The 27,394-nt window shown below is 41.6% G+C and overlaps 1 protein-coding gene across 1 annotated transcript in view; it reads left to right on the top strand.

The window, feature by feature from the left end:
- Nucleotides 1-27,394, top strand: part of MUC4 (mucin 4, cell surface associated) — a 256,422-nt gene that overhangs the window by 212,034 nt on the left and 16,994 nt on the right. Inside the window, exons 45-49 of the mRNA XM_088444695.1 lie at nt 7,973-8,209; nt 10,539-10,679; nt 15,030-15,208; nt 15,453-15,609; nt 16,399-16,497. Of these exons, the coding sequence (XP_088300821.1) occupies nt 7,973-8,209; nt 10,539-10,679; nt 15,030-15,208; nt 15,453-15,609; nt 16,399-16,497 (813 nt within the window). The remainder of the gene's footprint in view (nt 1-7,972; nt 8,210-10,538; nt 10,680-15,029; nt 15,209-15,452; nt 15,610-16,398; nt 16,498-27,394) is intronic.

Raw genomic sequence — 27,394 nt, 5'->3', positions numbered from 1 at the left:
CGGATTTCTGAAATCCGAACCCCCCCGAGCCCCCCCGATCCGAGGCAGATCCGAGGCAGATCCGAGTCAGGCTCGACTTTTCCCGTCTGACTCGGATCTGAAATCGAGGCAAAACGTCATCATCCCGCCTTCCGGGTCTCGCGGGTTTTGGATCCTATATAAGGTACCCGCGTCGGCGCCATTTTCTCACTCGGCTGTGGACAGTGAAGAGGGAGGGTGGGAGTTAGGGCTAGCTGGGCTGAGTAGTGTAGTGTAGTGCAGAGTAGTGTTGTGCTGTGCTGTGCTGCGCTGTGCTGCTGTTGTCCATAGGGCCTGTGTCCACTGCTTCAAAGTCCATAGGGGCTGGCTGTGTTGTGCTGTGCTGCTGTTGTTAATAGGGGCTGTGTCCACTACTTCAAAGTCCATAGGGGCTGGCTGGACTGTGTTGTGCAGTCAGTTCTCCATAGGGGCTGTGTCCACTCCAAAGTCCTGTGCAGTGTCCCAGTCCTAAAGGGGTGCTGTAGTGTTGTCCAGGGGTGCTCTGTCCATCAGGGGTGCTCCCCCCAAGTGCTAAAAAATTAATATTTTTGCTGTGTTTGTGAATTGTGTGCGCAGTAGCCGCACGTGCATCAGCAAAGTAGTGCCAAGCGTGCGCCTGTGTCATAAGTAAAGGGCCGGCTGCCTTGACCGTTAAAGGGTGCTGTAACCCCAAAGTACACTCCAGTCCAAACCAAAAAAATATATATTTTCTGTGTTTGTGAATTGTGTGCGCAGTAGCCGCACGTGCATCAACAAAGTAGTGCCAAGCGTGCGCATGTGTCATAAGTAAAGGGCCGGCTGAAAGGGCCGGCTGGCTTGACCGTTAAAGGGTGCTGTAACCCCCAAAGTACACTCCAGTCCAAACCAAAAAAATATATATTTTCTGTGTTTGTGAATTGTGTGCGCAGTAGCCGCACGTGCATCAACAAAGTAGTGCCAAGCGTGCGCCTGTGTCATAAGTAAAGGGCCGGCTGGCTTGACCGTTAAAGGGTGCTGTAACCCCCAAAGTACACTCCAGTCCAAACCAAAAAAAATTAATATTTTCTGTGTTTGTGAATTGTGTGCGCAGTAGCCGCACGTGCATCAACAAAGTAGTGCCAAGCGTGCGCCTGTGTCATAAGTAAAGGGCCGGCTGGCTTGACCGTTAAAGGGTGCTGTAACCCCCAAAGTACACTCCAGTCCAAACCAAAAAAAAAAAATATTTTCTGTGTTTGTGAATTGTGTGCGCAGTAGCCGCACGTGCATCAACAAAGAAGTGCCAAGCGTGCGCCTGTGTCATAAGTAAAGGGCCGGCTGGCTTGACCGTTAAAGGGTGCTGTAACCCCCAAAGTACACTCCAGTCCAAACCAAAAAAAATAAAAATTTCTGTGTTTGTGAATTGTGTGCGCAGTAGCCGCACGTGCATCAACAAAGTAGTGCCAAGCGTGCGCCTGTGTCATAAGTAAAGGGCCGGCTGGCTTGACCATTAAAGGGTGCAGTAACCCCCAAAGTACACTCCAGTCCAAACCAAAAAAAAAAATATTTTCTGTGTTTGTGAATTGTGTGCGCAGTAGCCGCACGTGCATCAACAAAGTAGTGCCAAGCGTGCGCCTGTGTCATAAGTAAAGGGCCGGCTGGCTTAACCGTTAAAGGGTGCTGTAACCACCAAAGTACACTCCAGTCCAAACCCCCCAAAAAAATATTTTCTGTGTTTGTGAATTGTGTGCGCAGTAGCCGCACGTGCATCAACAAAGTAGTGCCAAGCGTGCGCCTGTGTTATAAGTAAAGGGCCGGCTGGCTTGACCGTTAAAGGGTGCTGTAACCCCCAAAGTACACTCCAGTCCAAACCCAAAAAAATTTTTTTCTGTGTTTGTGAATTGTGTGCGCAGTAGCCGCACGTGCATCAACAAAGTAGTGCCAAGCGTGCGCCTGTGTCATAAGTAAAGAGCCGGCTGGCTTGACCGTTAAAGGGTGCTGTAACCCCCAAAGTACACTCCAAACCAAATAAAAAAATATTTTCTGTGTTTGTGAATTGTGTGCGCAGTAGCCGCACGTGCATCAACAAAGTAGTGCCAAGCGTGCGCCTGTGTCATAAGTAAAGGGCTGGCTGGATTGACCGCTAAAGTTTGCTGTAACCCCCAAAGTGCACTCCAAACAAAATAAAAAAATATTTTCTGTGTTTGTGAATTGTGTGCACTGTGGCTGCACGTACATCAACAAAGGAGCAGCGCCAAGCGTGCGCTTGTGTCCCATAAGTAAAGGGCCGGCTGGCTCATTTCTTAAAGGGTGGTGTAACCCACAAAGTGCACTAGTCTCCACCAAAAATAAAAAATTATTTTCTGTGTTTGTGTGTGCCTTAGCCGCACGTATATATCAATATAACATAAATGGAGGACCAAACTTTCTCCGATAAAAATAAAATAGGGAAAGATCAAGAACCACTTCCTCCTAGTGCTGAAGCTGCTGCCACTAGTCATGACATAGACGATAACATGCCATCAACGTCGTCTGCCAAGACCGATGCCCAATGTCATAGTAGAGGGCACATACAATCCCAAATGACAAAGTTCAGGAAAATGACCTTGAAAAAAACATTTAAATCATCTGAAGAGAAACGTAAACTTGCCATTATGCCATTTACGACACGGAGTGGCATCGAACGGCTAAGGTCGATCCCTATGTTCATGACTAGTGGTTCAGCTTCACATGACGATGGAAGCCCTCCTCCCACTAAAAAAATCAAAAGAGTTAAGCTGACAAAAGCACAGCAAAGAACTGTGCTTTCTAAGAAGATATCACAAATCCCCAAGGAGAGTCCAAGTGTGGTGGTGGTTGCGATGCCTGACCTTCCCAGCACTGTACGGGAAGAGGTGGCTCTTTCCACCATTTGCACGCCCCCTGCAAGTGCTGAAAGGAGCACCCACAGTCCACTTGCTGATATGCAAATTGAAGATGTCACTGTTGAAGTACAACAGGATGAGGATACTGGTGTAGCTGGCGCTGAGGAGGAAGTTGGCGAGGAGGATTCTGATGGTGATGTGGTTTGTTTAAATCAGGTTCCGGGGGAGACAGTTGTTGTCCATGGGATGAAAAGCCCATCACGGTCATGCCTGGGCAGAAGACCAAACATTCCACTTCTTTGGTCTGGCAATATTTCTATCCAAATCCGGACAACAACTGTCTTGCCATATGTACCATATGTAAAAGTGAAAAATAAGTAGGGGTAGGGACGTTAACCACCTAGCAACATCCTCCCTTATACGGCACCTGCAGCGCGTTCATAAAAAGTTACTGTCAAGTTCAGAAACTTTGGCTAAGACAGTAAGCAGTCCAGGGACACCTAAATCCCTTTTTCCAGTTTTATCCAAGGAATCGGTGGATGAGGAGGATGAGGACGACATCTTGCCTCCATAGAGCCAGTTTGTGCAGGGACACATTAATTGCCAGCTTGTTTTGTGGGGGCCCAAACGAACCAATCATTTCAGCCACAGTCATGTGGCAGACCCTGGTGCTGAATTGATTGGTTTGTTAAAGTGTGCATGTCCTATTTATACAACCGTAAGGGTGGGTGGGAGGGCCCAAGGACAATTCCATCTTGCACCTCTTTTTTTTCTTTGCAGTATGTACTGTTTGGGGCCTAGTTTTTCAAACTGCCATCCTGTCTGCCACTGCAGTGTCACTCCTAGATGGGCCACGTGTTTGTGCCGCCCACTCGTGTCGCTTAGCATAGTCATCCAGCTACCTCGGTGCAACCTTTTGGCCATAAAAACAATATTGAGAGGTGTTCAGAATAGACTGGAAATTAGTGGAAATGAAGGTTATTGAGGTTAATAATTGAAAAGGAGCATAAAAACCCACAAATTCTGTGATTTTAGCTGTTTTTATGCTTTTTTTCAAAAAAATCCAGATCCAAAACACAAAACCCAGAACCCAAAACACGGAAGGGTGGTTTTGGCAAAACCAATCCAGATCCAAAACACGAAGAAAGATCCAGATCCAAAACCAAAACACAAAACACGAAAAGTGGCCGGTGCACACCCCTAACTATAACTGTGACTGGGACATAACACTATAAATGTGACTGGGACATAACACTATAACAGTGACTGGGACATAACACTATAACTGTGACTGGGACATAACACTATAACTTTGACTGGGATATAACACTATATCTGTGACTGGGACATAACACTATAACTGTGACTGGGACATAACACTAACTGTGACTGGGACATATCACTATAACTGTGACTGGGACATAACACTGTAACTGACTGGGACATAACACTATAACTGTGACTGGGACATAACACTATAACTGTGACTGGGATATAACACTATAACTGTGACTGGGACATAACACTATAACTGTGACTGGGACATAACACTAACTGTGATTGGGACATAACACTATAACTGTGACTGGGACATAACACTATAACTGTGACTGGGACATATCACTATAACTGTGACTGGGACATAACACTGTAACTGACTGGGACATAACACTATAACTGACTGGGACATAACACTATAACTGTGACTGGGACATAACACTATAAATGTGACTGGGACATATCATTATAACTGTGACTGGGACATAACACTATAAATGTGACTGGGACATATCACTATAACTGTGACTGGGACATAACCCTATAACTGTAACTGGGACATAACACTATAACTGTGACTGGGACATATCAATATAACTGTGACTGGGACAAATCACTATAACTGTGACTGGGACATAACACTATAACTGTGACTGGGACATAACACTATAACTGTGACTGGGACACACACTATAACTGTGACTGGGATATAACCCTATAACTGTGACAGGGACACACACTATAACTGTGACTGGGACATATCACTATAACTGTGACTGGGATATAACACTGTAACTGTGACTGGGACATAACCCTATAACTGTGACTGGGACATAGCACTATAACTGTGACTGGGACATAACACTATAACTGTGACTGGGACATAACTCTATAACTGTGACTGGGACATAACACTATAACTGTGACTGGGACATAACACTATAACTGTGACTGGGACATAACACTATAACTGTGACTGGGACACACACTATAACTCTGACTGAGACTGAACACTAACTGTGAATGGGACATAACACTATAACTGTGACTGGGACATATCACTATAACTGTGACTGGGACATAACACTGTAACTGACTCGGACATAACACTATAACTGTGACTGGGACATAACACTATAAATGTGACTGGGACATAACACTATAACTGTGACTGGGACATAACCGTATAAATGACTCGGACATAACACTATAACTGTGACTGGGACATAACACTATAACTGTGACTGGGACATAACACTAACTGTGACTAGGACATAACACTATAACTGTGACTGGGACATAACACTATAACTGTGACTGGGACATAACACTATAACTGTGACTGGGACATATCACTATAACTGTGACTGGGACATAACACTATAACTGTGACTGGGACATAACACTATAACTTTGACTCGGACATAACACTATAACTGTGACTGGGACATAACACTAACTGTGACTGGGACATAACACTATAACTGTGACTGGGACATAACCGTATAAATGACTGGGACATAACACTATAACTGTGACTGGGACATAACCGTATAAATGGCTGGGACATAACCCTATAACTGTGATTGAGACATAACACTATAACTGTGACTGGGACATAACACTATAACTGTGACTGGGACATAACCCTATAACTGTGACTGGGACATAACACTATAACTGTGACTGGGACATAACACTATAACTGTGACTGGGACATAACCGTATAAATGACTGGGACATAACACTATCACTGTGACTGGGACATAACACTAACTGTGACTAGAACATAACACTATAACTGTGACTCGGACATAACACTATAACTGTGACTGGGACATAACACTAACTGTGACTGGGACACACACTATAACTGTGACTGGGACATAACCCTATAACTGTGACTGGGACAAAACACTAACTGTGACTGGGACATAACACTATAACTGTGACTGGGACATAACACTATAAATGTGACTGGGACATAACACTATAACTGTGACTGGGACATAACACTATGGGCGGGATGTACTTCAGGAAAAATGCGATAAAACCCCCGTTTTCAGGGTCTTTACAGCATTTCCATATGTACTAATCCCCGCCCACCCTTTTTTCGGTGCGTAGGGTAACGCCAGAAAAACCTGGCTTTACCCTATAGAAGCCTATGGGCTTCTTACCGGACTCTGCACCCGACACTTCGCTGCCGCCCCGCCATCATCCAGCGCTGGCCCCCACTCCCCTGCTGTCCATGGTCGCTTTCCCGTGCTCCTCCTGGGTCCTCTGTCTTCTCCTCCTCCTCCTAATCTTCTTACGGGTGCAGAGAGGAGGAGGAGGAGCCCGGGGCTTCCTGCACATGTGACCAGCAGGAAGCTCCCGAGGCTCGTAGGGGGCGGTGTCCTGCGGAGACCTTGTCACCAGGAATCGGCTGCTTCGCAAAGGGCAGCTCTTATCGCAAGAGCTGTTCTTTGCGATACTAATCGCATATGTTAGTACATATGCGATTAGTAAGGTTGCTGTGACTGGCGGAATGGTCACCGCAACCTTAGTACATCCCGCCTTATAACTGTGACTGGGACATAACACTGTGACTGTGACTGAACACTATAACTGTGACTGGGACATAACACTATAACTCTGACTGGGACTGAACACTATAACTTTGACTGGGACATAACACTATAACTATGACTGGGACTGAGCACTATAACTGTGACTGGGACATAACACTATAACTGTGACTGGGACATAACACTATAACTGTGACTGGGACATATCACTATAACTGTGACTGGGACATATCACTATCACTATAACTGTGACTGGGACTGAGCACTATAACTGTGACTGGGACATAACACTATAACTGTGACTGGGATACAACACTATGGGGCCTATTCATCAAAACATAATGATCACTTGTGATAATTATTGTTTGAACTAGCTGCGAGTTCAAACACAGTTTAGGAGGCATTCATCATGCCTCCTGCCCTAAACTATCACTTCCGAAAAACGGCTGTTTCTACGAAGCAGTTTTTTGTCAGTGAGAGACTTTTCTTTCTTTATTGTCTATGCTGAGACTCCGGACTCACAATTGGCTGTGCTGTATATAAAGTGACTGTGTATAGGAGACACGCTGCACGCCGCTTTATGCTGCGCTGTACTCTGCTGTAAATTGTACTATTTGTTGCCCTTTTTTCCTAGTACGCTTTATTCACGGGCCGCTATAAGCCCTGTGATCCATGCAGTTTGACTCGAGCTGCAAGTTCAAAAACAGAAAAATAAGATTTACTGTAGTTCTATTGTTTGTACTGTTTGGTGCGCTTTATCCTAGTGCACTTTCTTCATGTGCCTCTATAAGCCCTGTGATCCACGCAGTTTGAGATTAATAATACTCTGGGAACAAAAAAGGCCCAAATTATGTGTTTTTTGTAAAATTTTTTAAAACAAATACAAATCCAAAACCAGTCACAGCGGTTTAGCAAATCCAAAACCGGATGACGAATCAGAGCCAAACCAAATCCAGCAAAAATGGTCCAATGCACATCTCTAATTTTAATGAGATATACGTTAAACTGCAGCCTTCTTATGACAAGCTGTGGTTGTCTAATGATGGATCCTTAATTAGTTAAAAGTAGGTATAAAATAATGATTACCCCTTCCCTCTTACTATGTTAGAGCACATGTCAGCACAGGTAATGTTTCCCATATTTTCTTCCACATTTTCATTCAATTGCACTATGAAAAGGATACAAAGACATTCTAGTATATAGTTATACTAATACAATTGGTATATTTGTAATGTTTAGTGCCAAATCCTGAGTGTTCACATCTTTTGTAATTTTTTCTCTACTACACAGGGGAGGTAAAGGAGATGAACCTATTTACCCGTAACCATTCAAATATAAGCAGCATGTTCAAACCAGTTTTCTTAAGTTATTTGTTAACACAAGATCCATTAATGTATGCTGATATGCAGGAAAAGTGTGGTAACAAAACAGAATGCATCTTTGATGCTATGAGCACCAACAATACTGACCTGGGCTTAGCAACGTTGAGTGTATCGAACATCTTACAGGAAACAAATACCACTTTGAGTAAGTATTGTTATCCTCCAAATACTAAAACATCTCCTATTCTGTTCTACATAGGTATCTACATTTTGTGTACTATGCCAATTAATATTGTGTAACTGCTAAATCCAAAGTGATAAACAATGGGCCTGATTCAGAGCCGCTCGCAAAAAGCGAGCGCTCGCTCTGAATCAGTGCGGACGCTTTTTTTAAAGACACCGGCTTCCTTGCCGCTCGCTAAGCTGTGGGTGACCACCCACAGCTTTTGCGAGCAGCCAGATGATGGTCGCGATGGTCGCAACCATCGGGCTTGCGACGAGACCCATGTGGTAGGGTCTCATCTTCCGCAAGCCCCAGTGAGCTTCCGGCTCTAATAGTGATGGCACTAGTGATGTCGGTAGGTCCGCCCTCAAACGGCAGGCGTTCCTTTGGGAACGCCTCCATTTGGCCAGCCACCCCCCCCTCCCCGCCTACAAAACGGGGCGAGCTGTCGATCAACATCGACAGCCATGTGGGTGTGGTGACCGGGGAGTGCTCGGCGAAACGCAGATGTGCCAGTGCGTTTGAACCCCGTTACAGGGGCGTGCATAAATTAGCCATTGCGATGCCATATGCAGCTTGGGCTTTCACTGCGTGCAATGAGGTTAGCATTTCCTGAGTAAGGTCAGACCTTGTGCAAGTGTGCATGAGGCTGCGATGGTACTCAATGTTACCGATGGTTTTGCAGACTTGCAAAATATTACGGATGTGTGTAAGGTAAAGTTGGCATCCTTATGTTTGGCTGCAACGGCATTGCGATTGCAATCATTAGCATATTTTCACAGTGAGATTGCGTGTGTAATCGCAACTGCGATCGCAATAGCGATCCGTAATGAATCAGGCCCCTAGTGTCCACCTCACACAAAACAGCACTTTATCATAGCACTTACTGTACTTCAGGCAGTAACAGTGTCTCTCAGCAGGCCTCTAACCTGCTCCCCATGCAATGAGGGCCAGATTAAGGTCTGTGGGGGCCCCTGGGCAACAAACATGTGGGGGCCCCTATTAAATGTGTACAAACTGGGGGTATGCACAATGGGGACCTTATGCAGAGCCCACAGTAGTGGTGCCCCTTATGCAGTGCCCCCAGTATTGTCAGTGCCCACAGTGGTAGTGCCCCATATGCAGAGCCCACAGTAGTGGTGCCCTTTATGCAGTGCACCCAGTAGTAGTGCCCCCAGGAGTGGTGCCCTTTATGCAGTGCCCCCTATGCAATACCCCCATTAGTAGTGCCCCCAGTAGTCATGCTCCTTATAGTCATACCCCCAGTAGTAATGCCCCCTGTGGTAGTGTCCCCTGTGGTAGTGACCCCAATAGTAATGCCTCAATAGTAATGCCCCCTGTTTAAATGCCCCCAGTAGAATGCCCCTGTAGTAGTGCCGCCAATGGTAATGCTCCCTGTTGTAGTGCTGCAGTAGTAATGTCCCAAGAAGTAGAGCCCCCAATAGTAATGCCTCCTGAGTAATGCCCCCCAGTAGTAGTGCCCCCTGTGGTAGTGTCCCCTGTGGTAGTGCCCCCAGTAGTAATGCCCCCTGTAGTAGTGCCCTCTGTATAAATGCCCCCACTAGTAATGCCCCTGTATTCGTTATCCCAATAGTGATGCTCCCTCTGTAGTAGTGCCCCCTGTAGTAGTGCCCCAGTAGTAATGCCACACCCCAAGTAGTAGAGCCCCCAATAGTAATACCCCCTGAATAATGCCCCCAGTAGTAGTGCCCTCTAAGTAATGCCCCCAGTAGTAGTGCTCCCAATAGTAATGTCCCCTGAGTAATGCCCCCCGAGTAATGCCCCCAGTAAGGCGCTTGCACAAAAAAATAATAATAATAATACGTATCTTAAGCCACGCTCCCGCATCCGCTGCCGTCCAGTCTGCTCGGCTGCTCCTCTGCACTATGTGAGAGATGCTATGACGTCTCTCCCATAGTGCACACTGCGTAGGCTGGATGCCGGAGCTCACGAGTGGTTACAAAATCTCTTCTGGCCCACTTTAACCCCGATGGGTGTGGGGGCCCTTTACGTGTGGGGACCCAGGGATGACCGCCCCTGTCTCCCCCCCACCCGTTAATCTGGCCTTGGCCTTACTACAGAGACTGACAGACCCTCTATCAGCTTCTCAGAGGTGGTCAAGGCTGCTAATCAGCTTATGTCTACCAGACAGAAGCTAAAAAGCTGCGGCATATATATTTCCCCTTGACAACATTTCCAGTGTTTTTGTCAAAATATATAAAAAGTTTAAAAACATAAAGGGACATGATCGTACATAGCAGTACTGTGCTGTTTTCTTTAGTTGATGTAACATACCTCATGTATGTTTTAGATGCTGTACCTCCTTCTATTGATGGCAATACAACAATTCAAGCTTTTATAATGAGCAGTGTTACAGTACAATACACTGCTAATGGGACAGAAGTCATTTTTACTGCTGAGCCTGTTACAAATTCTGATATCAATGTTACTGGTGAGTGATTATTCCATATCATTCTATTTAATACCATATAATATCTATCTATCTATATATCTATCTATCTATCTATCTATCTATCTATCTATCTATCTATCTATCTATCTATCTATCTATCTATCTATCTACAGTATCTATCTAATAAGCATGTGCCTACATTGGCCAACAGGAAATCCATGTCTGGTCGTAATTACTATACTACCATAATAATTATAAGACCTGCAAATATTTTTTAATCTGCTGCTCATCACAAATGACAAGATTTGTCTCCTCACGAAAACATGAATCACAGCGTCATGTAAATTCTGGTAAACAATCATAGCTTTGAGTAGTGTCAATAAATATAAGAAGCTCTGTGCTGAATAATGATCATTGAATTGAGTTGAAGGGCAATAGGAGATGGATTACCCCAATTCCCCATTCTGCTTTTGAAAAACTGCAAAAAATAATAAAAGCATTTTGAAATCATGAGTGCAGGTGTGTTTACAGTATTAAAATATATATTTTTTAATTGTAATAGAATAGGGGGGGACAACACTACCAGTTTTTTTTAGCAACTACAATGTGTTAAGAACAATTGTTAATCTAATATATTATTAATATTACAGTTTAAATTTTTTACAGACAGAATTAATACATTACACCTCTTAATGAAAAATACTTTATACAATCATCTTTATAGACTGGTAATTACAGAGGGTGAAATAATGATTTATTTCTCTAACATCCAAATGTGGGACATTATATGCAATAGAATATAGAGTCCAGGCACAGCAGTTTGTCCCCTTTATTTTACTGGTCGAAGCACATGTGCATCCTCGTCTGTACCCCTATTGACTATCAAGGACTTCTGTAGTCGTTAGAGCACAGATTCTCAAACTCAGTCCTCAGGACCCCAACCAGTACATGTTTTCCAGGTCTCCTCACACATTCACAAGTGTAATAATTAGCTCCACCTGTGGATCTTTTAAAATGTGTCAGTGAGTAATGACTACACCTGCGCACCTGCTGGGTGAGCTGTAAAATGTGAACTGTGTGGGGTCCTGAGGACTGAGGGCCTGATTCAGAGCCGCTCGTAAGCGGCCGCTTGTTCGCTCCGAGCGATGTTCGCACATCTGCGCATGCGTATGGGTCGTAATGCACATGCGCCAACCAGTCAGTGCGGTCGGAAAACGTGTGTTCGCAAAATTGCGAGTGCCTGCTAATTTGAGTGACAGGATGAGGTGTTTGTGGGCGGTAACAGGGGAAGGTGCTTGAAAATGGGGAGTGGAGATCCGAACGCAGGCGAGCCAAACGTTCAAAACGGGCGTTTTAAGTGTGTGCATAATTAACAAAGCAGCATCATCGGCCACGTCACTTGGTTGTTTCTTAGCCTGAACTGTTCGGATGATAGCGGTAGGAAAATCCAACCACAAGCACTGCGAGCAGTTCAGACGCCTTTCGATGTATTCGATTAATCTAATAAATAGCGGAGATGACGTATGATGCGAGCGGCCAGGGGTCGTCTTTACAAAATAGCGAGGGCATGTTTCGTTCGCTCGCTCAGACATAGAGGCGTCAACAGACCGCAAAGAGCGAGCGCTCAATTTAAATAGCCAGCCCCTTTTTCTGAACGAGCGAGCGCAAATAGCGTCCGGCTCTGAATCAGGCCCTGAGTTTGAGAACCTCTGTGTTAGAGCCTTTGGTAGCCACATATTTAAATTTTATTTTACTTTTATTTACTTCTGGCCAGCATCCCCCAGCTGCTACTGTGGATGCTTGGAGCCATGATCACCACCTCCTTCCACCAGCAGCCTGCTCCTAGCTTCGTATTGCCTCCAATGGGAGACACCTGTGCTAGCCTGTTTTATCACTGCAGTTTACCTGGGCTGAATTTAACAGCGGGCTTTTGAAGCCATGACATTTAGAGCTAAAGGCTCTTCTGACAGTGTGATTCAGACCATGCTCCTGGCTCAAAATCCTGTTTTGTTCAATAATGATCAAAGGATTTGTAATATCTACAGTATATCACCTGGTATGAAGCAACATGGTTTCCTACCACCTTTCTCACTTGGACCTTTTACTGCTGTTTCAGAATGGTTTGGAAAGGGGTTTAAAACTCATCTTTTTGAACTTAAGGTCTCAGCACTCTTGGTTTTCTTGCAGAGATAATTGTCTATTCTATCTATAATACAAACCTTATTACAGGGAGTGATGTATGTACAGTAACCATACATCCTCCTAAGAGCTCCTTGGTATCTCATTCTGATGCTGACAGACTTACTGTACACTGCCCTTTTTTCAAAGTTTCAAACCAATGAATGCAATAGAATTGAATTGGCCTTCTGTCACAGCATGCCAGATCCTGGCATCTACTTACCAGTTCCGGCGGCACTGGGTTCCAGGAACTATGGTGGGGCATCGGGCGGGAAATGCCGTAACCCACTCCAGTGAGACCCACTGACTATCAGCTGCTGTGTGCTCGCCAGCGATCTCTCTATCCCCTCGGCTGCAGCATGCTGCTTCCTGCTTAGACTGCACAGGCAACTCCCATAGGGATGTGCACTCCACTCTGTGCAGGATTTAAAGGGCCAGACACACCAAAATTGAATCTCAATTGGGCGTTGTATGGAAACTCATCCTATAATATATAACCCCTGGGAGTACTTCCCTGCCAGAATATAGGCTCCCAAACCTTACTGCAGTGTCTCAATCAACTTTGATTGTTACCCTGCATTCCTGACCTTGGCTTTGTTCCTGACCTGTTCCTGTCTGATTCTTTGGTACTGCTTCATCCATCTGGTTCTGATCCAGCTTGCTGACCTCGCTTGTACGCCTTATGACATACCCGGCTATGCTCCATTTTACACCAGCACCTGTACTGGGGAACCAAGTCAGAGGGCCGTAACCTGTGTGTCGAATGCAGCCAAGTCCAAACATCCTTGTCCTTGGTGAATACTGCCAGCATGTTAGACTCCGTGCCTCTGTACTGGGTCTTAGTCAATCCCAAAGTACAGGCAAGCATCCACTATCCATCCATGAGTTTGCAACACCTTCCTTTTGGCTATCACCCCAGCTATGAGAGTTCTGGAACTGGGAACTCCAGACCAGTTTTTAAAACCAACTCTTTCTTTCAGTCAAAAGTGGTCTCTTAAGTTCCATTTAAATCATAACATTGTGATTCTGGCCTTAGGCTGTTTTCATTCTCTGGACATGTTATGGTCATTGAAAATTTATGTTCATTGGAAATATTACCTGCATATTACAATATCTATAAGAAAGGATTACCAGCTTCCTAACAGACTATTGCAAGGTGGATGTTTTGGTAATTTGTCAAATTTACATTGGAGCATGCCAGTCTGCCCCTGAAAATGTTATGGCATATTTCATGAAATCAGTGGCGACCTCATGGGCAGTGTAGCACAAGACCTCTGCTCAGCTGTTACACTAGGAAGCCACCTGGTCTTTGGTGCCCTCCTTCACACAATTCTACAGTGTTTATGCTTTTGTTTCCAAAGATGCCAGTTTTGTCTTCTGGGAGGATCCTTATTGTTCCTGTCACTGCTATCTTGGCTAGAATTGTTGTTCTTATTGAATAACTTAGACTTACTTCTCTTCAATGCTTTGTTAGAAAAAACACTGAAATCCCTGACTGTCAATAGTGTTATAGATAGGGAAGAGCTTGAGTTTTTAAAATTCTTGTCATTGACCCTGTATCACATTGCACATAGTGTTCCACAATGAACTGAGAGAAAAGGAAGTAATGCAGGGGCGTTTCTAGAGAGGAGGGGGGCCGTGTGCAGTCTCCGACATGGTCCGCTCCTCTCCGTCCGGCGGCCGGCTGCGCAATGAGCACTAGAGTGTGCCCAGAGTCTGTAGCGCATGCACAGGTCACTGGTAAAAATGGCCACAGTGGCCATTTTTCTTGTACTGCGCATGAGCAAATGATGGAAAAATGGCCGCGGTGGCCATTTTTTTGGCGTTTTTACAGGCGGAGACACCGGAGCCGACGTGGGACTCCGGAGAGGTAAGTTTTATGGGTGCAGGGTGTGTGGTGCGAGCCCACCCTCCACCCATTATAAATATGCCCCTGATATAATGTAAGTACAACAATCCAATCTTTCCTAGCATCTTTAATCATTAAAGAAATCACTCACTCACCGTACAATAAAAAAAGTTTATTGTACTGTATATTCACCAGAAAAAAAATCTCTCTCTCTCTCTCTCTCTCTCTCTCTCTGTCTCTCTGTCTCTCTCTCTCTCTCTCTCCCCCTCTCTTCCCCTCTCTCTCTCTTTCTCTCTCTCTCTCGTACGTAAAAGATAAAGTTGTCTTTTTGCCTATTTATTTTACTTCATAATTTGTTACAGCTAAAGGTTCTTTGACGTGGTCACCAACCAGTACATCAGAATTTACCTTGAGTCTTGTGGCCACTGATTCACAAAACCTCTCATCCGCCTTCCAGCCCAACTTTGTTGTCTGCAATTGTGCTCAGAGTTCTCAGTGTGATTATAACACAATTTCTAAAGTCAACGGCAGCTCTCTTTCTGTGAGTATCATAATCATATCCAAAAACACCAGTAATTTTTCTGAATTTGCACATTAAGGTCAAAATAGTTTTTTTTTTTAAGATGTGCAGCAGAAAGCACACATGCCATTGACAAGAATTACAGTTATTTGTAAATATTCATTAACAAACAACTTACAGTATGTCTGCAGAGAAAATAGTACATTAGTTTGCGAGCTTATTAGGAACTCCCAAAGTAACCTAGTTGTTTTGTTCTTAATGACAGATTGCAGGCTGCAACTGCACAAATCACACAGGAGAATTCTGCCAAACCCCTCCTGATCTGTGTCTTGAAGGGTGCTTCCCTGGGGTATCATGTCACAACGACACTGGCTGTGATCTCTGTCCTGCTGGCTTCTCTGGGGATGGAAGGCATTGTGCAGGTGAATATACGTCTTTCATTCTTTTCATTCTATTGTGAATATATAAGTTTTTTATATAGCTCACACATATTCTGCAACTCTTTACAGATAATGGCCCTCATTCAGAGCCGCTCGTTAGCGGCAGTACGCTCGTTCCGAGCGATGTTTGCACATCTGCGCATGCGTACGCTTTTTAGTACGCATGCGCGAACCAGTCAGTGCGGCCGAAAATCATTTGTACGCTAAATAGCGAGTGCCTGCTATTTTGAGTGACAGAATGAGGCGTATGTGGGTGGTAACAGGGGAAGGTGCTTGAAAATGGGGAGTGGAGATCCGAACGCAGGCGTGCTTAAAGGTCAAAATGGGCGTATTATGGGTGTGTATATTTAAAACAGCAGCGTCATTGTTCACGTCACTGGGTTATTTTATAGCCAGAACTGCTCGCAAATTTGTGGTAGCAAACACCAACCACAAGAATAGCGAGCAGTTCATACGCTGGTCGATGTACTCGATTAATCTAATAAATAGCGGACATGACGTAGGATGCGAGCGGCCAGGGGGCGTTTTTAACAAATAAACGAGCGTATGTTTTGCTCGCTCGTTCAGACTTAGAGGTGTGAACAGACTGCAATGTGCGTACGGATCATTTGAATAGCCACCCCTTGTTTTTAAACGAACGACCACAAATAGCGAACGGCTCTGAATCAGGCCCAATATTCTCTAATTTTGTATGCTTGTTGTATTTATATATCTGAATTCTGTTTTGTACTACATTAATACTATACTGATTTTGTATTACCATCACCACAGATATTGATGAGTGTGTGAAATTGAAGCCATGTTCCATATTCGCTGAGTGTACAAATTTGCCTGGAAGCTATAACTGCACCTGCTACACAGGATTTATGGGTGAGTATTCATTCCTGTGCACTAGAGATAAAGATGGCTTTAGGTACTTGGGACCCAAAATTTGAGCAAGATTACTACTAGTGAGTAATCAATCAAGATATGTGGGTTCGGCTTCCTGGAAACCGAACACACCCTAACTTAGGGGTTCCAAGTGATTCTGAGTCCTCGCTCGGCTCTTCCCGCCAAGTTTGGATCCCAAAACAAGGCAAAAAGTAATCTTCCCAGTGTCGGATCTCGCATGTTTTGGATTGCATATAAAAGTCGCTCCCTCATGATAGGCTGCCAGTGGGAGAGGGTGTGGGACTGTGGGCTGGAGCACTGTGAGTCATTGTGTTAAAAAAAAAAAATGCTTTAGCAAGCCATCAGGGCACCATTAGGGTGCCATTAGCATTGAGTTAGGAGGAGTGGGGTTTAGGAATGTAATAGGTACTGTAGACCTTGAGACAGGAGTAGGTGCCTGGGAAGTGCAGGCATTATTGTCACTTGTCGGTGTATATGTGTTTATCACACACTGCAACCTGCAGGGAAAACAAACAGGCTAGCAGGGAATACAAACAGGCTAGCTACTGTCTGTGTTGTTGATTGTTTTTTTGTTTCTTAAAGTCAACCTGCACCTGCACCTGCAGTATACTTATTGTTTATCTGTCCAAAAAATGCTCTACTGTATTTGAGGCCGCTGCAACCCAAGAAGACCTCATGGTTTTGATGTTTTTTCACAGTATAATGTGCCAAGTCATGCCTGCTGCTATTTATATTCAGAGTACTGTACATATTATTCTAAACTATAGTATATCTGTTTCCAAATATAATATGCTGAACTATATGAATATGCTGTCAAGGAATAATGTGCTGAATGATATCTACTGCACATTTAATATATCAAGCAATATCTGAGCCTATTATGCAAGTCTGAATATATCTGCTTCTCTCCAAATAAAGCCCATTCTATTTTGTGAAGGTGTGGCAAGAGCAGGACATAACCTGATTCAAAACACATTCTATACTAACAAAGACATTCCCTGATCTTGGCACATCATTGCCCACATAATCTTAGTCACATCACTACCTAATCACAGGCATATCAAAACCAAATAGTGACACCACCGGATTTTATGCAATAAGACGAACTGTCTAGATAGAGGGTCACAGAGTTAACACTGTTTCGCTTTTTCCTGCTCTCATCAGTTTGACAGTGGACTTTGCCTATGCTCTGATCTCCAAACTGTGCCAGCTAATATGTCACATCCTTTCTACTCAACATAACAGCCAACCAGCAATTGTCAATGACATATTGAGTGGTAAAAAATTAGAGAGTAGGGAGAGGAGATCCTAATGGTCAGCTGCTCGTGTTATGGTTGTGCCACTGTGAGTGCAAGAGGTCCACAAGTTAAAGGGAAGGTGCAGAGCTCCCTTTACTTATACCCCTTGAGCACTTCACACCCAGCACTCATGGTGGCTATGCCAGGGTCCTAAACCTTATCTGACGTCAAGGCTAATATCCATAGATTGTGCTAAGTAAAATGGCAGATCCATAATTGATGTCAAGTATCATATGCAGAGACAAAATTGGTGCCAAGTCTAAAATGTAAAATAACATCTGTTGTCACATCAAATATACAATATAATTTTATGTTGTTCATGTCTAATCAACTTTACTGGGTCAACAGTACTACTTACTGAATGTTTTCATATTTTCCTTTGATTAGGCAATGGGACCTTCTGTGCTGACATTAATGAATGCCTGAACAACAGTATTTGTTCGCTTAATGCAACCTGTACTAACACAATGCAGCACAGGTATATTTACTAAGGTGCTGGTGTATAGAAGTGGAGATGTTGCCCATTGCAACCAATCAGATCCTAGCTATTATCTTCTAGAAGTAGAATATTACTGGTTGGACAACATCTCCACTTCTATAAACCTGCACTTTAGTAAATATACCCCTATGTGTTACTTTTTAATGGATGACCTGGCAACTTGATACTTTAGTCATGTTCTCATATACTGTATATATAATTAAGGTACTTTATTGGGCATGTTCAATCGGCTGCATGATTTTTGATCCATAATTGATGTCAAGTGTCTATGCAGAGACATACTTGGTGCCAAGTCTAAAATATTAAATAACATTTGTTGTCACATCTAATATGCAATGTAAGTGTATGCTGCTTATGTCTAGTCAACAGTACTTCTACTAAATTAATTGTTAAATATTTTCCTTTGATTAGGCAATGGGACCTTCTGTGCTGACATTAATGAATGCCTGAACAACAGCATTTGTTCGATTAATGCAACCTGTACTAACACAATAGGGAGTTACATCTGCTCCTGTAAAGATGGATTCACAGGTAACTGAATCATATATATTTTTTAAATTAATTTATAATTTATTTATTACTGTTTTGCAGATTTTTCAGATCTTTACATTCTAATGTTCTGTAGTGTGACGATAAAATATTTGTGACCCCTATTTCAGAATGAATTTGATCTCAAGTGGGGTTTATTTCCAATGTGGTAAATATACTCAGAATCTAATTTTAAAGAAAGACACAGAAAAATTAAAATGTTATTCTACTTATTGAATATATTTGCCCCTTATTCACCCTCTTTGGTATCAAAAGCATATGAAAGTTTAAGTGAAAATATGGATCAATTAGTATAGATGTTCATTACTCATCTAATTTACATAGATTTATCTATTTAAGAGTTTTAAAAAAATATGCAGTATGTGTTACTTTTTAATGGATGTCCTGGCAACTTGATACTTTAGTTATGTTCTCATATATATTTTTTAAAACATATCTTCATAAGATCTACATTAAAAGATTAACATGAAATCTACCACCTCATATTACGTCAATTACCTACGAATAAAAAATGTATATCAGAATACACACAGCTAAAGTATAATATTTATTTATTAAGTATCCTTCTTTATCACAATGATAATCAACTGTGTTGTCACCGTATGTGATATTTAATATTTAAATATCAAACAAGTTGTTATCTATATTTCAAAATGTAAGCAAAATATGAAGTTTGTAGTAGCAGAGTGCAAAGAATAGAAATTGAACGTGTATTAAACAAGTGCTGCTCCCTGTCCTAAATATGTGTTGCATACTCATCAATAAAATAATTAACAACAAGCTGTTTGTGTCTTTGTTTTGCTTATTTGTATTGGGTTCCTAAGCTATTCCTCTTCTATCAAAATATGGTTTAGGGTAAATCCCAAATGCAATCAGTAGTATAATCAAAATGTGGTTTTGTATCAAGAGTTTAAATTTGTTTGTCTTAACCATATATATAATGTTATTTTTCTACATAGGTAATACATAGAGGTATATTTACTAAAATGCGGGTTTATAGAAGAAGTGGAGATGTTGCACATAGCAGAAAATCAGATTCTAGATATTGGGCGGGATGCATGACGCATCGCACTCACGATGCGATGCATTACGCCAGTCATCGCATGCATACTGGCATTGGTAACGTCGGTATGCATGTCGATCACCGAAAAGGACCGCTTTGTTGTAAGAGCGGCCCTTTGCGGGGGAGTGACTTCCGGGTCTATGACCCAGAAGCCCCTCCGGCGTCCTTCTGTGCATGCGGAGAAGGACGCACGTGTCGTGGGGGGTGCCACGAATAGTTGTCAAGTGTGCTGTGAGGTCAGCGCAGTCAGAGCTTAATTTACTTGTCATGCTGGCCTGGGCAGTGCTGCACCATTCTGGGAGGCTCTGGCATGCCCAGGCTGTGACCTATGGAGACGCGGTGGTGTGACATAGGTCAAACACGCCGTGTTGCATCCCCGCCTGCAAATTGCTCCCAGCTCTGCTCTGAGTGTGACTGTGCAACCCCAGCCAATGAGGGACAGGACAGAGGCGACAGTGAGCCTTCTAAGCTGGTTATTTTATTTTTTCTGTGGGAACCAATGCAGTTGTGTTTTGTTTTTCTTTCTGTGAAGGGCAATGTGTGTGTTATTTTTTCTGTGGGGGGCCAAATTGTGAGTGTTTGTTTTTTTTCCCATGCGGGCCAATGTGTATGTGTTTTTCCCGTGGGGGACTGATGGTGTGCCTTAGCAATTTTAAAATCTTGTTCGGTGTGTCGCGAGTTGAAAAAGGTTGAAAATAACTGCTGTACAGGATATCAATATAAACAAGCTAATGTTATTCTGCTATGGTACAACAGTTTGAATTACATAGCAATTGAGTATAACATATAAACATAGTGGTCACATATGCTATAATAAGCTCGTTATCACCCTGATACAGAGGAATGGTAAAACCCTAATACAGGGTATATATAGGAGATACATGTTATCCAATTTGAATCTCTATATATACTGTGACTGGCTCAAATACTCTGATATTGAGGAATATTTAAAACCCTGATAGAGGGCATTAATATATCTTAATCTCCACACAGAATATTCCTGTGTAAAACCCTGATACAGGATTTGTGCATGAGATACATAGGTGCCGAATTCAATTAGCCGCGAAAAGTGCCGTCTGGTGAAAAGCGGAATGAATTCACCTCATTCGCCTGTTTTTCCGCAATGTTTTCTCCATGCGCGTCCCCGCTTTTCACCCTGTTCAATTGTAAAACACGTGAAAACGCGGATACTGTAGGTGAATGTTCTCTAAAGCAAAACTAAAGAAAAGGACCTCTCTTTTTGGGGGGAAATCAGTCTGTAACCCATAAAAAGCTTCAGTGACCCTGAGACTCAATATAGAATAGTACTAGTAGCCCTAATAAAGGTATTTAGTGATTTTTTTTTTTACACAAAGGGCTGTTATATGTATTTTTGCATACGTGTGGAAAAATTATAGAAAGCAATGTTTTTTCTTAAAAATAAGTACCGAGGTTAAATTTGGGGTACCTAAAAATTGGTACTAGTATATTTTGATGTCTCTAAAATGAAGATTTAAAAAATCTCAAAAATACACCTGCTGCAGCCTCGTGCAATCCCCAACACACCTGTCCCAACCATATAGCCCCCCAAGGTACCAGGCCTCCCACTTTTTTTCCAATTTCCAACACTTTTTTCATTTTTGCCCCAAAAATGATGTCTTTTTTGGGGTGAATTAAGTCATTGTTTTATTTTATTTTTTGCCCTATTAGTAATTAGGGGGGGGGGGTGACCAAAGGGTTCTGAGCCAAGTCCCCATATCTGTACCCCAAAATATGGATTTTGCTTGAGAAACTTTTCCACCTGTTTGTGCTTATGGAGTTTTTGTGTAGGCGAAAAACTCTGGGGAATTGAATATGGAGATACTTTCAAATTAGGTGAAAAGTGCAAATCGGAGAAAACTTTTTTCCAAATGGCACTTTTCCCGGCTAATTGAATATGACCCATAGTATCCAATTGCAAATCCAGATTTGATACAGAATAACAATTTATCACAGATTTTGCTTGAGACAAGCTAATGTTATTCTGTTATTAAATAATCATTTAATGGTACAAGATGGAAATATTATAGATGAATTTAGGTATTCAATATCAAGACATTTCTGTTACCTCTGCTGGAACGAGCTTAGGAATACTCTGATACAGAGGAAGAGTGAAATCTGTATACAGTAAACATACATGAGGTACAGTATATAGCATTCAATTGAAATTACTAAATGAGTGACTACAGTATATTGAACCATTTTGAACTGTGGAAACACTAGAGGGTATAGTTACTAAAGTGCAGGTTTTTAAAAGTGGAGATGTTGCCCTTAGCAACCAATCAAATTCTACTTAACATTTATCTAGAACCTTCTAGAAGACAATAGCTAGAATCTGGTTGCTATGGGCAACATCTCCACTTCTATCAACCTGCACTTTAGTAAACATACCCCTAGGTATTACTTATGCAAAATGATAACATTATATATCTTGTTAAGACAAACTAATCAGAACTCTTGATACAAAACCAAATTTTGAATATACTATCGATTGTATCTGGGATTTACTCTATACCATACTTTGATAAAAGTGTAGCTTAGGAAACTGATACAAATAAGCAAAACACAGACACAAATAGCTTGTTGTGAATTATTTTATCAATGAGTAAGAAACACATGTTGGTTCATAACAACAATTATTGATGTAAAATTGTCTGATATTGATGTATCAATTATTACAATCCAAACAGTGGCACACCTTTAAGGACAGGGAGCAGCTCCTTTTTAATACACTTTACATTTTTATTCTTTTTACTCTTCTACTTAAACTTTTTAATATTTTGCTTACATTTTGAAATATAGATAACAACTTGTTTGATTATTACATTTTAAATATCAGGTATGGTGACAACACAGGTACGCCACAGTCCACAGACTTTGTGACTTAGCAGCACAAATTGTCTTCCTATGTTTTAGTCGCATCACTAATGAGACAAAGGTACATTGCAAGGGCACACTGACTACTGGGGCTGGCATTGCTTGCACTTCTTCGTTATGCTTTACCTTGCGACTTTATACACATTCAATAACAATTCTGTTGTAACACTAATCTAGTATCCTGGTACACTGTGAGCGACTTTGTGTGCGGCTAATATACGAATATATATGCCAAATTTCTGAAAAAGTACACATGGCTACTCATCATGGAGCATATAAGTCGGTACAAGCCTCTCGCATACATATAGTGCAACGAACGCTAGGTGAATGAAGACACATTTGTTTTATTCAATGGTGATCTGCCCTGCCTCATGCACAATAAGAGCAGGGGTGTGAGCTCCCACCAACGTCTCCTACCATAGCAATAGAGGCAGAACAGACCAGGACAGGCGGGGGAGATACTACAATTTTTCAAGGAGAAGGAACTTTTTGATGGTAAAAAAACAATTCAGTTTAACATGGTAACTGTATTTTTCTCATGTGGGGGGTGGGAGACATGATGCATCGCATTCAGGATGTATGCATCCCGCCACTCAACACAAGCATGCCAACGTTAGTTATGCCGGTAGGCATGAAGAAAATCACAAATGAGAGCTCGCTCTGTTAGAGCTGTCCTTTGCGAATGAGGGACTTCCGGGTCTATGACCCAGAAGTCCCTCTGGTGTCATTCTACACATGTGCAGAATGACACATGCAATGCATCGCATTTTGGGGTTTGACCACATTCCTCCCATTGCTGCATTCCGCCCTGGATCTTGAATGATAAAGGGTATTGTGATCAGAAACATTTTTCAATCCACTTTGAGCAGTACACATGTGTCCTTGCTCATTTAGCCTCAGTACACCATGCAGCATGATATACCTGGCGTGAGTGAGATGTCAGGTCCTGTGCAACTCTGCTGAGTCTTAGTCACAATGTGATGTGACTAGGATGCACCAGGAGACTGTGCTGATAAATTTCATATGTGACACCTGTATATCTGTGTGCAACTGAGACTGTAATTGGAACTTAGTGTGGAAAAAGCTGTGGCTGCTGCGTCGTAGCACTTGTCATGCTAAGTGTTAGACTCATTCACACACAGATATATAAGTGTCACATATTATATCAGCAGAGTCCCCTGATGCATCCTAGTCACATTGCCCGACGCCGAATCTCATGGGACCAGGCATACCGAGGTGGCCTGTTTGGCGCGACTGCACTCATTTTCCCAACCAATGAGTTCCCAGCAATGTTCTGTAAACCTGTATAGGTTGTACAATAAGACTGTAGACCATAAGTGAACATTTACCTGATATAGAAAAACCCAGCCCCAGGCTGGTCAGCACAAGTTCCCCATCCCTTCCCTTCCTGTGTCCCAAAAACAGGATCCATCATACCAAAATAATAATAATAATTATTATTATTATTATTATTATTATTATTATGGAAACAGTAAATGCATACACATATCTTTTCAAACAAACTTTTACTTAATTTAAAAAGACTTTACAAATTCTTTTTTTTTACCATTTTATTTTATACAAAACATTCTTTGATCTTGATATTACAATGGGAAATATAATATATTTTCTTCTGTCATGATCAGTAGTTATCCAATGGGGAAGAAGTCTTGGAAAAAAAATATGCAACCATTTGCTATTAGCACACATTGTTGAATGACAGATTTAACAAAACCTTTCCCTACACCTCCTAGTCAATCACAGGTTACTACTGTATTGTGGCAAAATGCATGTGATTGCTTGGCAAATAATAGGGACTCTCTGCCTATTAGACTTTTTTGCCTGAATCCTCTGTTGCTAAATCTTTTTGCCACCAGCTTCAGATGATAAAAATGAGTTACACATACATGATTTTCAAATAGGCTTAAATTGAATAAAAACTATCCATACCCCACCTTCACTACTTTATTAAGTAAAAATTTAATTATTTTTATTATTTTCATCTTCCTTAATTTGTCATCGTCCAAATGGGAAAACAACCCAACCGCCTAAAAAAAAACATTCACAAACTAAAGGCAACCGAAGCAAAATCATTAAAGAAAAAGAAAAAGGGGTAATTGGGACTCCCATTCATTGCAGCCATTCACAATCTGGTTGCTTGGAGGAGTCTCAGGAAACTCTAACTTTGATCATTGTGTTTTCAATTATTTATAGTGTGCAGGAATTTATTTTCCTATGCAGATTACAACAGATCAATATTGAAAAAAATAAGATTTTATTTTATTGTTTATTTAAGCCATAAATGAGAATATGATGGTTGTGACTGCATATGCAAAAATAGTGTGTGACACATTGTGTACGCATGAAAACATGTGTATAGTCGTATTGGTATTTCATTACCAATATATCCCCAACCCCAATGCATCCACCTATGGAGCTGTAAGCTACTCAGAATCAGGCCCATTGAGGACTGAACCTTGAATTGTGCTGGGCTGATCATTAAGGAGCACTGGTGCAAAACCAGGGTATATTGGGTTAAGCAGTGAGCATCGTTAATATCACTTTTATTTATCTGAACATTAATAAATGAAATTGTGGCAACTTCTTAAGAAGAACTTTTTTTTAACTAAACATTTTCTCTATAAGTTGTACCAATCTCCTTTGCAGGTGCTCAGAGCTGTTTCAGTTTGTATTGAATAATGATTACGTATATTAGGTAATGAAGCAATATTATAATTGGTGAAAGGTCAGGATTTTACTAAGTTTCTTCTGGTTCAGTCATTAAGAATTGCTCAAGTGCAATCGTAAATTCAAATAGAATATATTGGGTTTTATGAAGAGTAGCAAAATAGGTGTAAATTACTTTAAAACATTTTTAAAAAGCACTGAGAAAAAGCATATACTGTAGCACATATACAGAGTTGGACACATCGGCAGAATATACAGGTATGCCTACTTTACAAGGCATCATCATCAGTTTGTGCTTCTATTATACTAGAAGCAGAATATATCAGCTGTATGCGCTGGCCTGCATAAGCCGCATTAGCATAAACGCACCCTAATTGACTTTTCCATATATGAGAACGACACTTTTAACACGTAAACTGGTGTAATACTCACTTTCATTTCGCTCATTTTATTTAAGCATACGATAACATATATTAGCTAACATATAAATCTTTTCCTGTCGAATTTGCTGCTAGTATCCAAATTATATTGCTCCCTCACTGATTACAAGATCAGGCCCAATGAAAGCTTCAGGATCTTTGATTCTTGATTCTACAAAGTAGCAGGCCATGAAAATCCCATTTCATATGTTATATTTGATGGAGGTTATTTTGTTTTAAACAAGTGCTTTAATTTTTTCCTCCTCCTTCCATAGTATCCATCACTAATGTATTCAGATTTTTTGGTCAGCCAACACTTGCATATGATAATTCTATTTATGTACGATTGTTTCGTCTATTCCTCAAATGTCTTTGTTTCCTATCTTACTGAATTGAAGGTAGGACCTAGTAGTCCCTAGCTAGGTGTCAACATTTATTTTCTGAAGCTTTCTATGCACCATTTGTATGCTCTGTGCATAATTCTGTCAAATTTATACATTACAGTTTGAGTTGTACCTATGGTAAGATACCTGAAACACAAAATACACCCATAAATCTAACATTTCTAGGCTGTAGGTTTACAAAATTGTAACGCTATACCTATGTAGTAGGTCAACATCACTGACTACAGGACAGCCTATGGAAGGACAGTGGGTGTGGCCAAGTTTACCAATACAACTGCAAGACACAGATTACAGTCCACTATGTGTCCGAATAGATGCCAGTCACCAATGTGCATTGCACATGGCAAGTGCTATAAATGTGAACTATAATTGGTGTTCCCATCATTGTTTTATTAATATTGTCCCAATTGACATTACTATTGTATTGCCGCCATAATTAAATAAATACTGCCCTTTTATATGCTCAGAAATATAGTTAGAAGGACAATATCCTTTCTTCTGCATATTTGTTTTCTTAAAAATATCTTTCAGTTATATTTTCATGATACATACAAAAAAAAATTACATAAGAGTGCCTCACTAAGGAGTAATCCTCTTCTCCTCTAGACATTGTTCCACCACCAACAATTACCTTTATTCAAATAAACAATTTACATATGGTTGGATACACATACAATGCCCTATTTATGTATATATAATTATAAGATCTAGTGCAGAATCACAGTGTTTGCCATGAGAAATATAGTAGTGAAGGTTCCATGAAAATGACCCTTACATTAGCTAGTACCAGCAGTAATATAATATTTAATTGTAGTAAAGTTGTGCACAGTAGCTCAGGTCAGGTTTGTATCACAGATGGGTGTACAGCCTGCAAAAGGACTTTATATCTCCAGGTGATGACTGGTGGTAGAAAACAAACCTATCCCTATACTGTTAGAAGGAATATATTTTGTACCTAATGAGGCTAAGCCGATCAGTATTTTAAACAAAAAGTAAAAATGAAAAGTTAAACTTAAAAAATAGCAAAAAATATTTTTTCTGTTTCCACCATACACATTATC

This window comes from Taudactylus pleione, unplaced genomic scaffold (assembly GCF_031769625.1).
Source record: "Taudactylus pleione unplaced genomic scaffold, aTauple2 ptg000372l, whole genome shotgun sequence".
Classification (NCBI taxonomy): Eukaryota; Metazoa; Chordata; class Amphibia; order Anura; family Myobatrachidae; genus Taudactylus; species Taudactylus pleione.
Note: the sequence above shows the minus strand (reverse complement) of the source record. Positions and strands in the feature narration are given on the sequence as shown.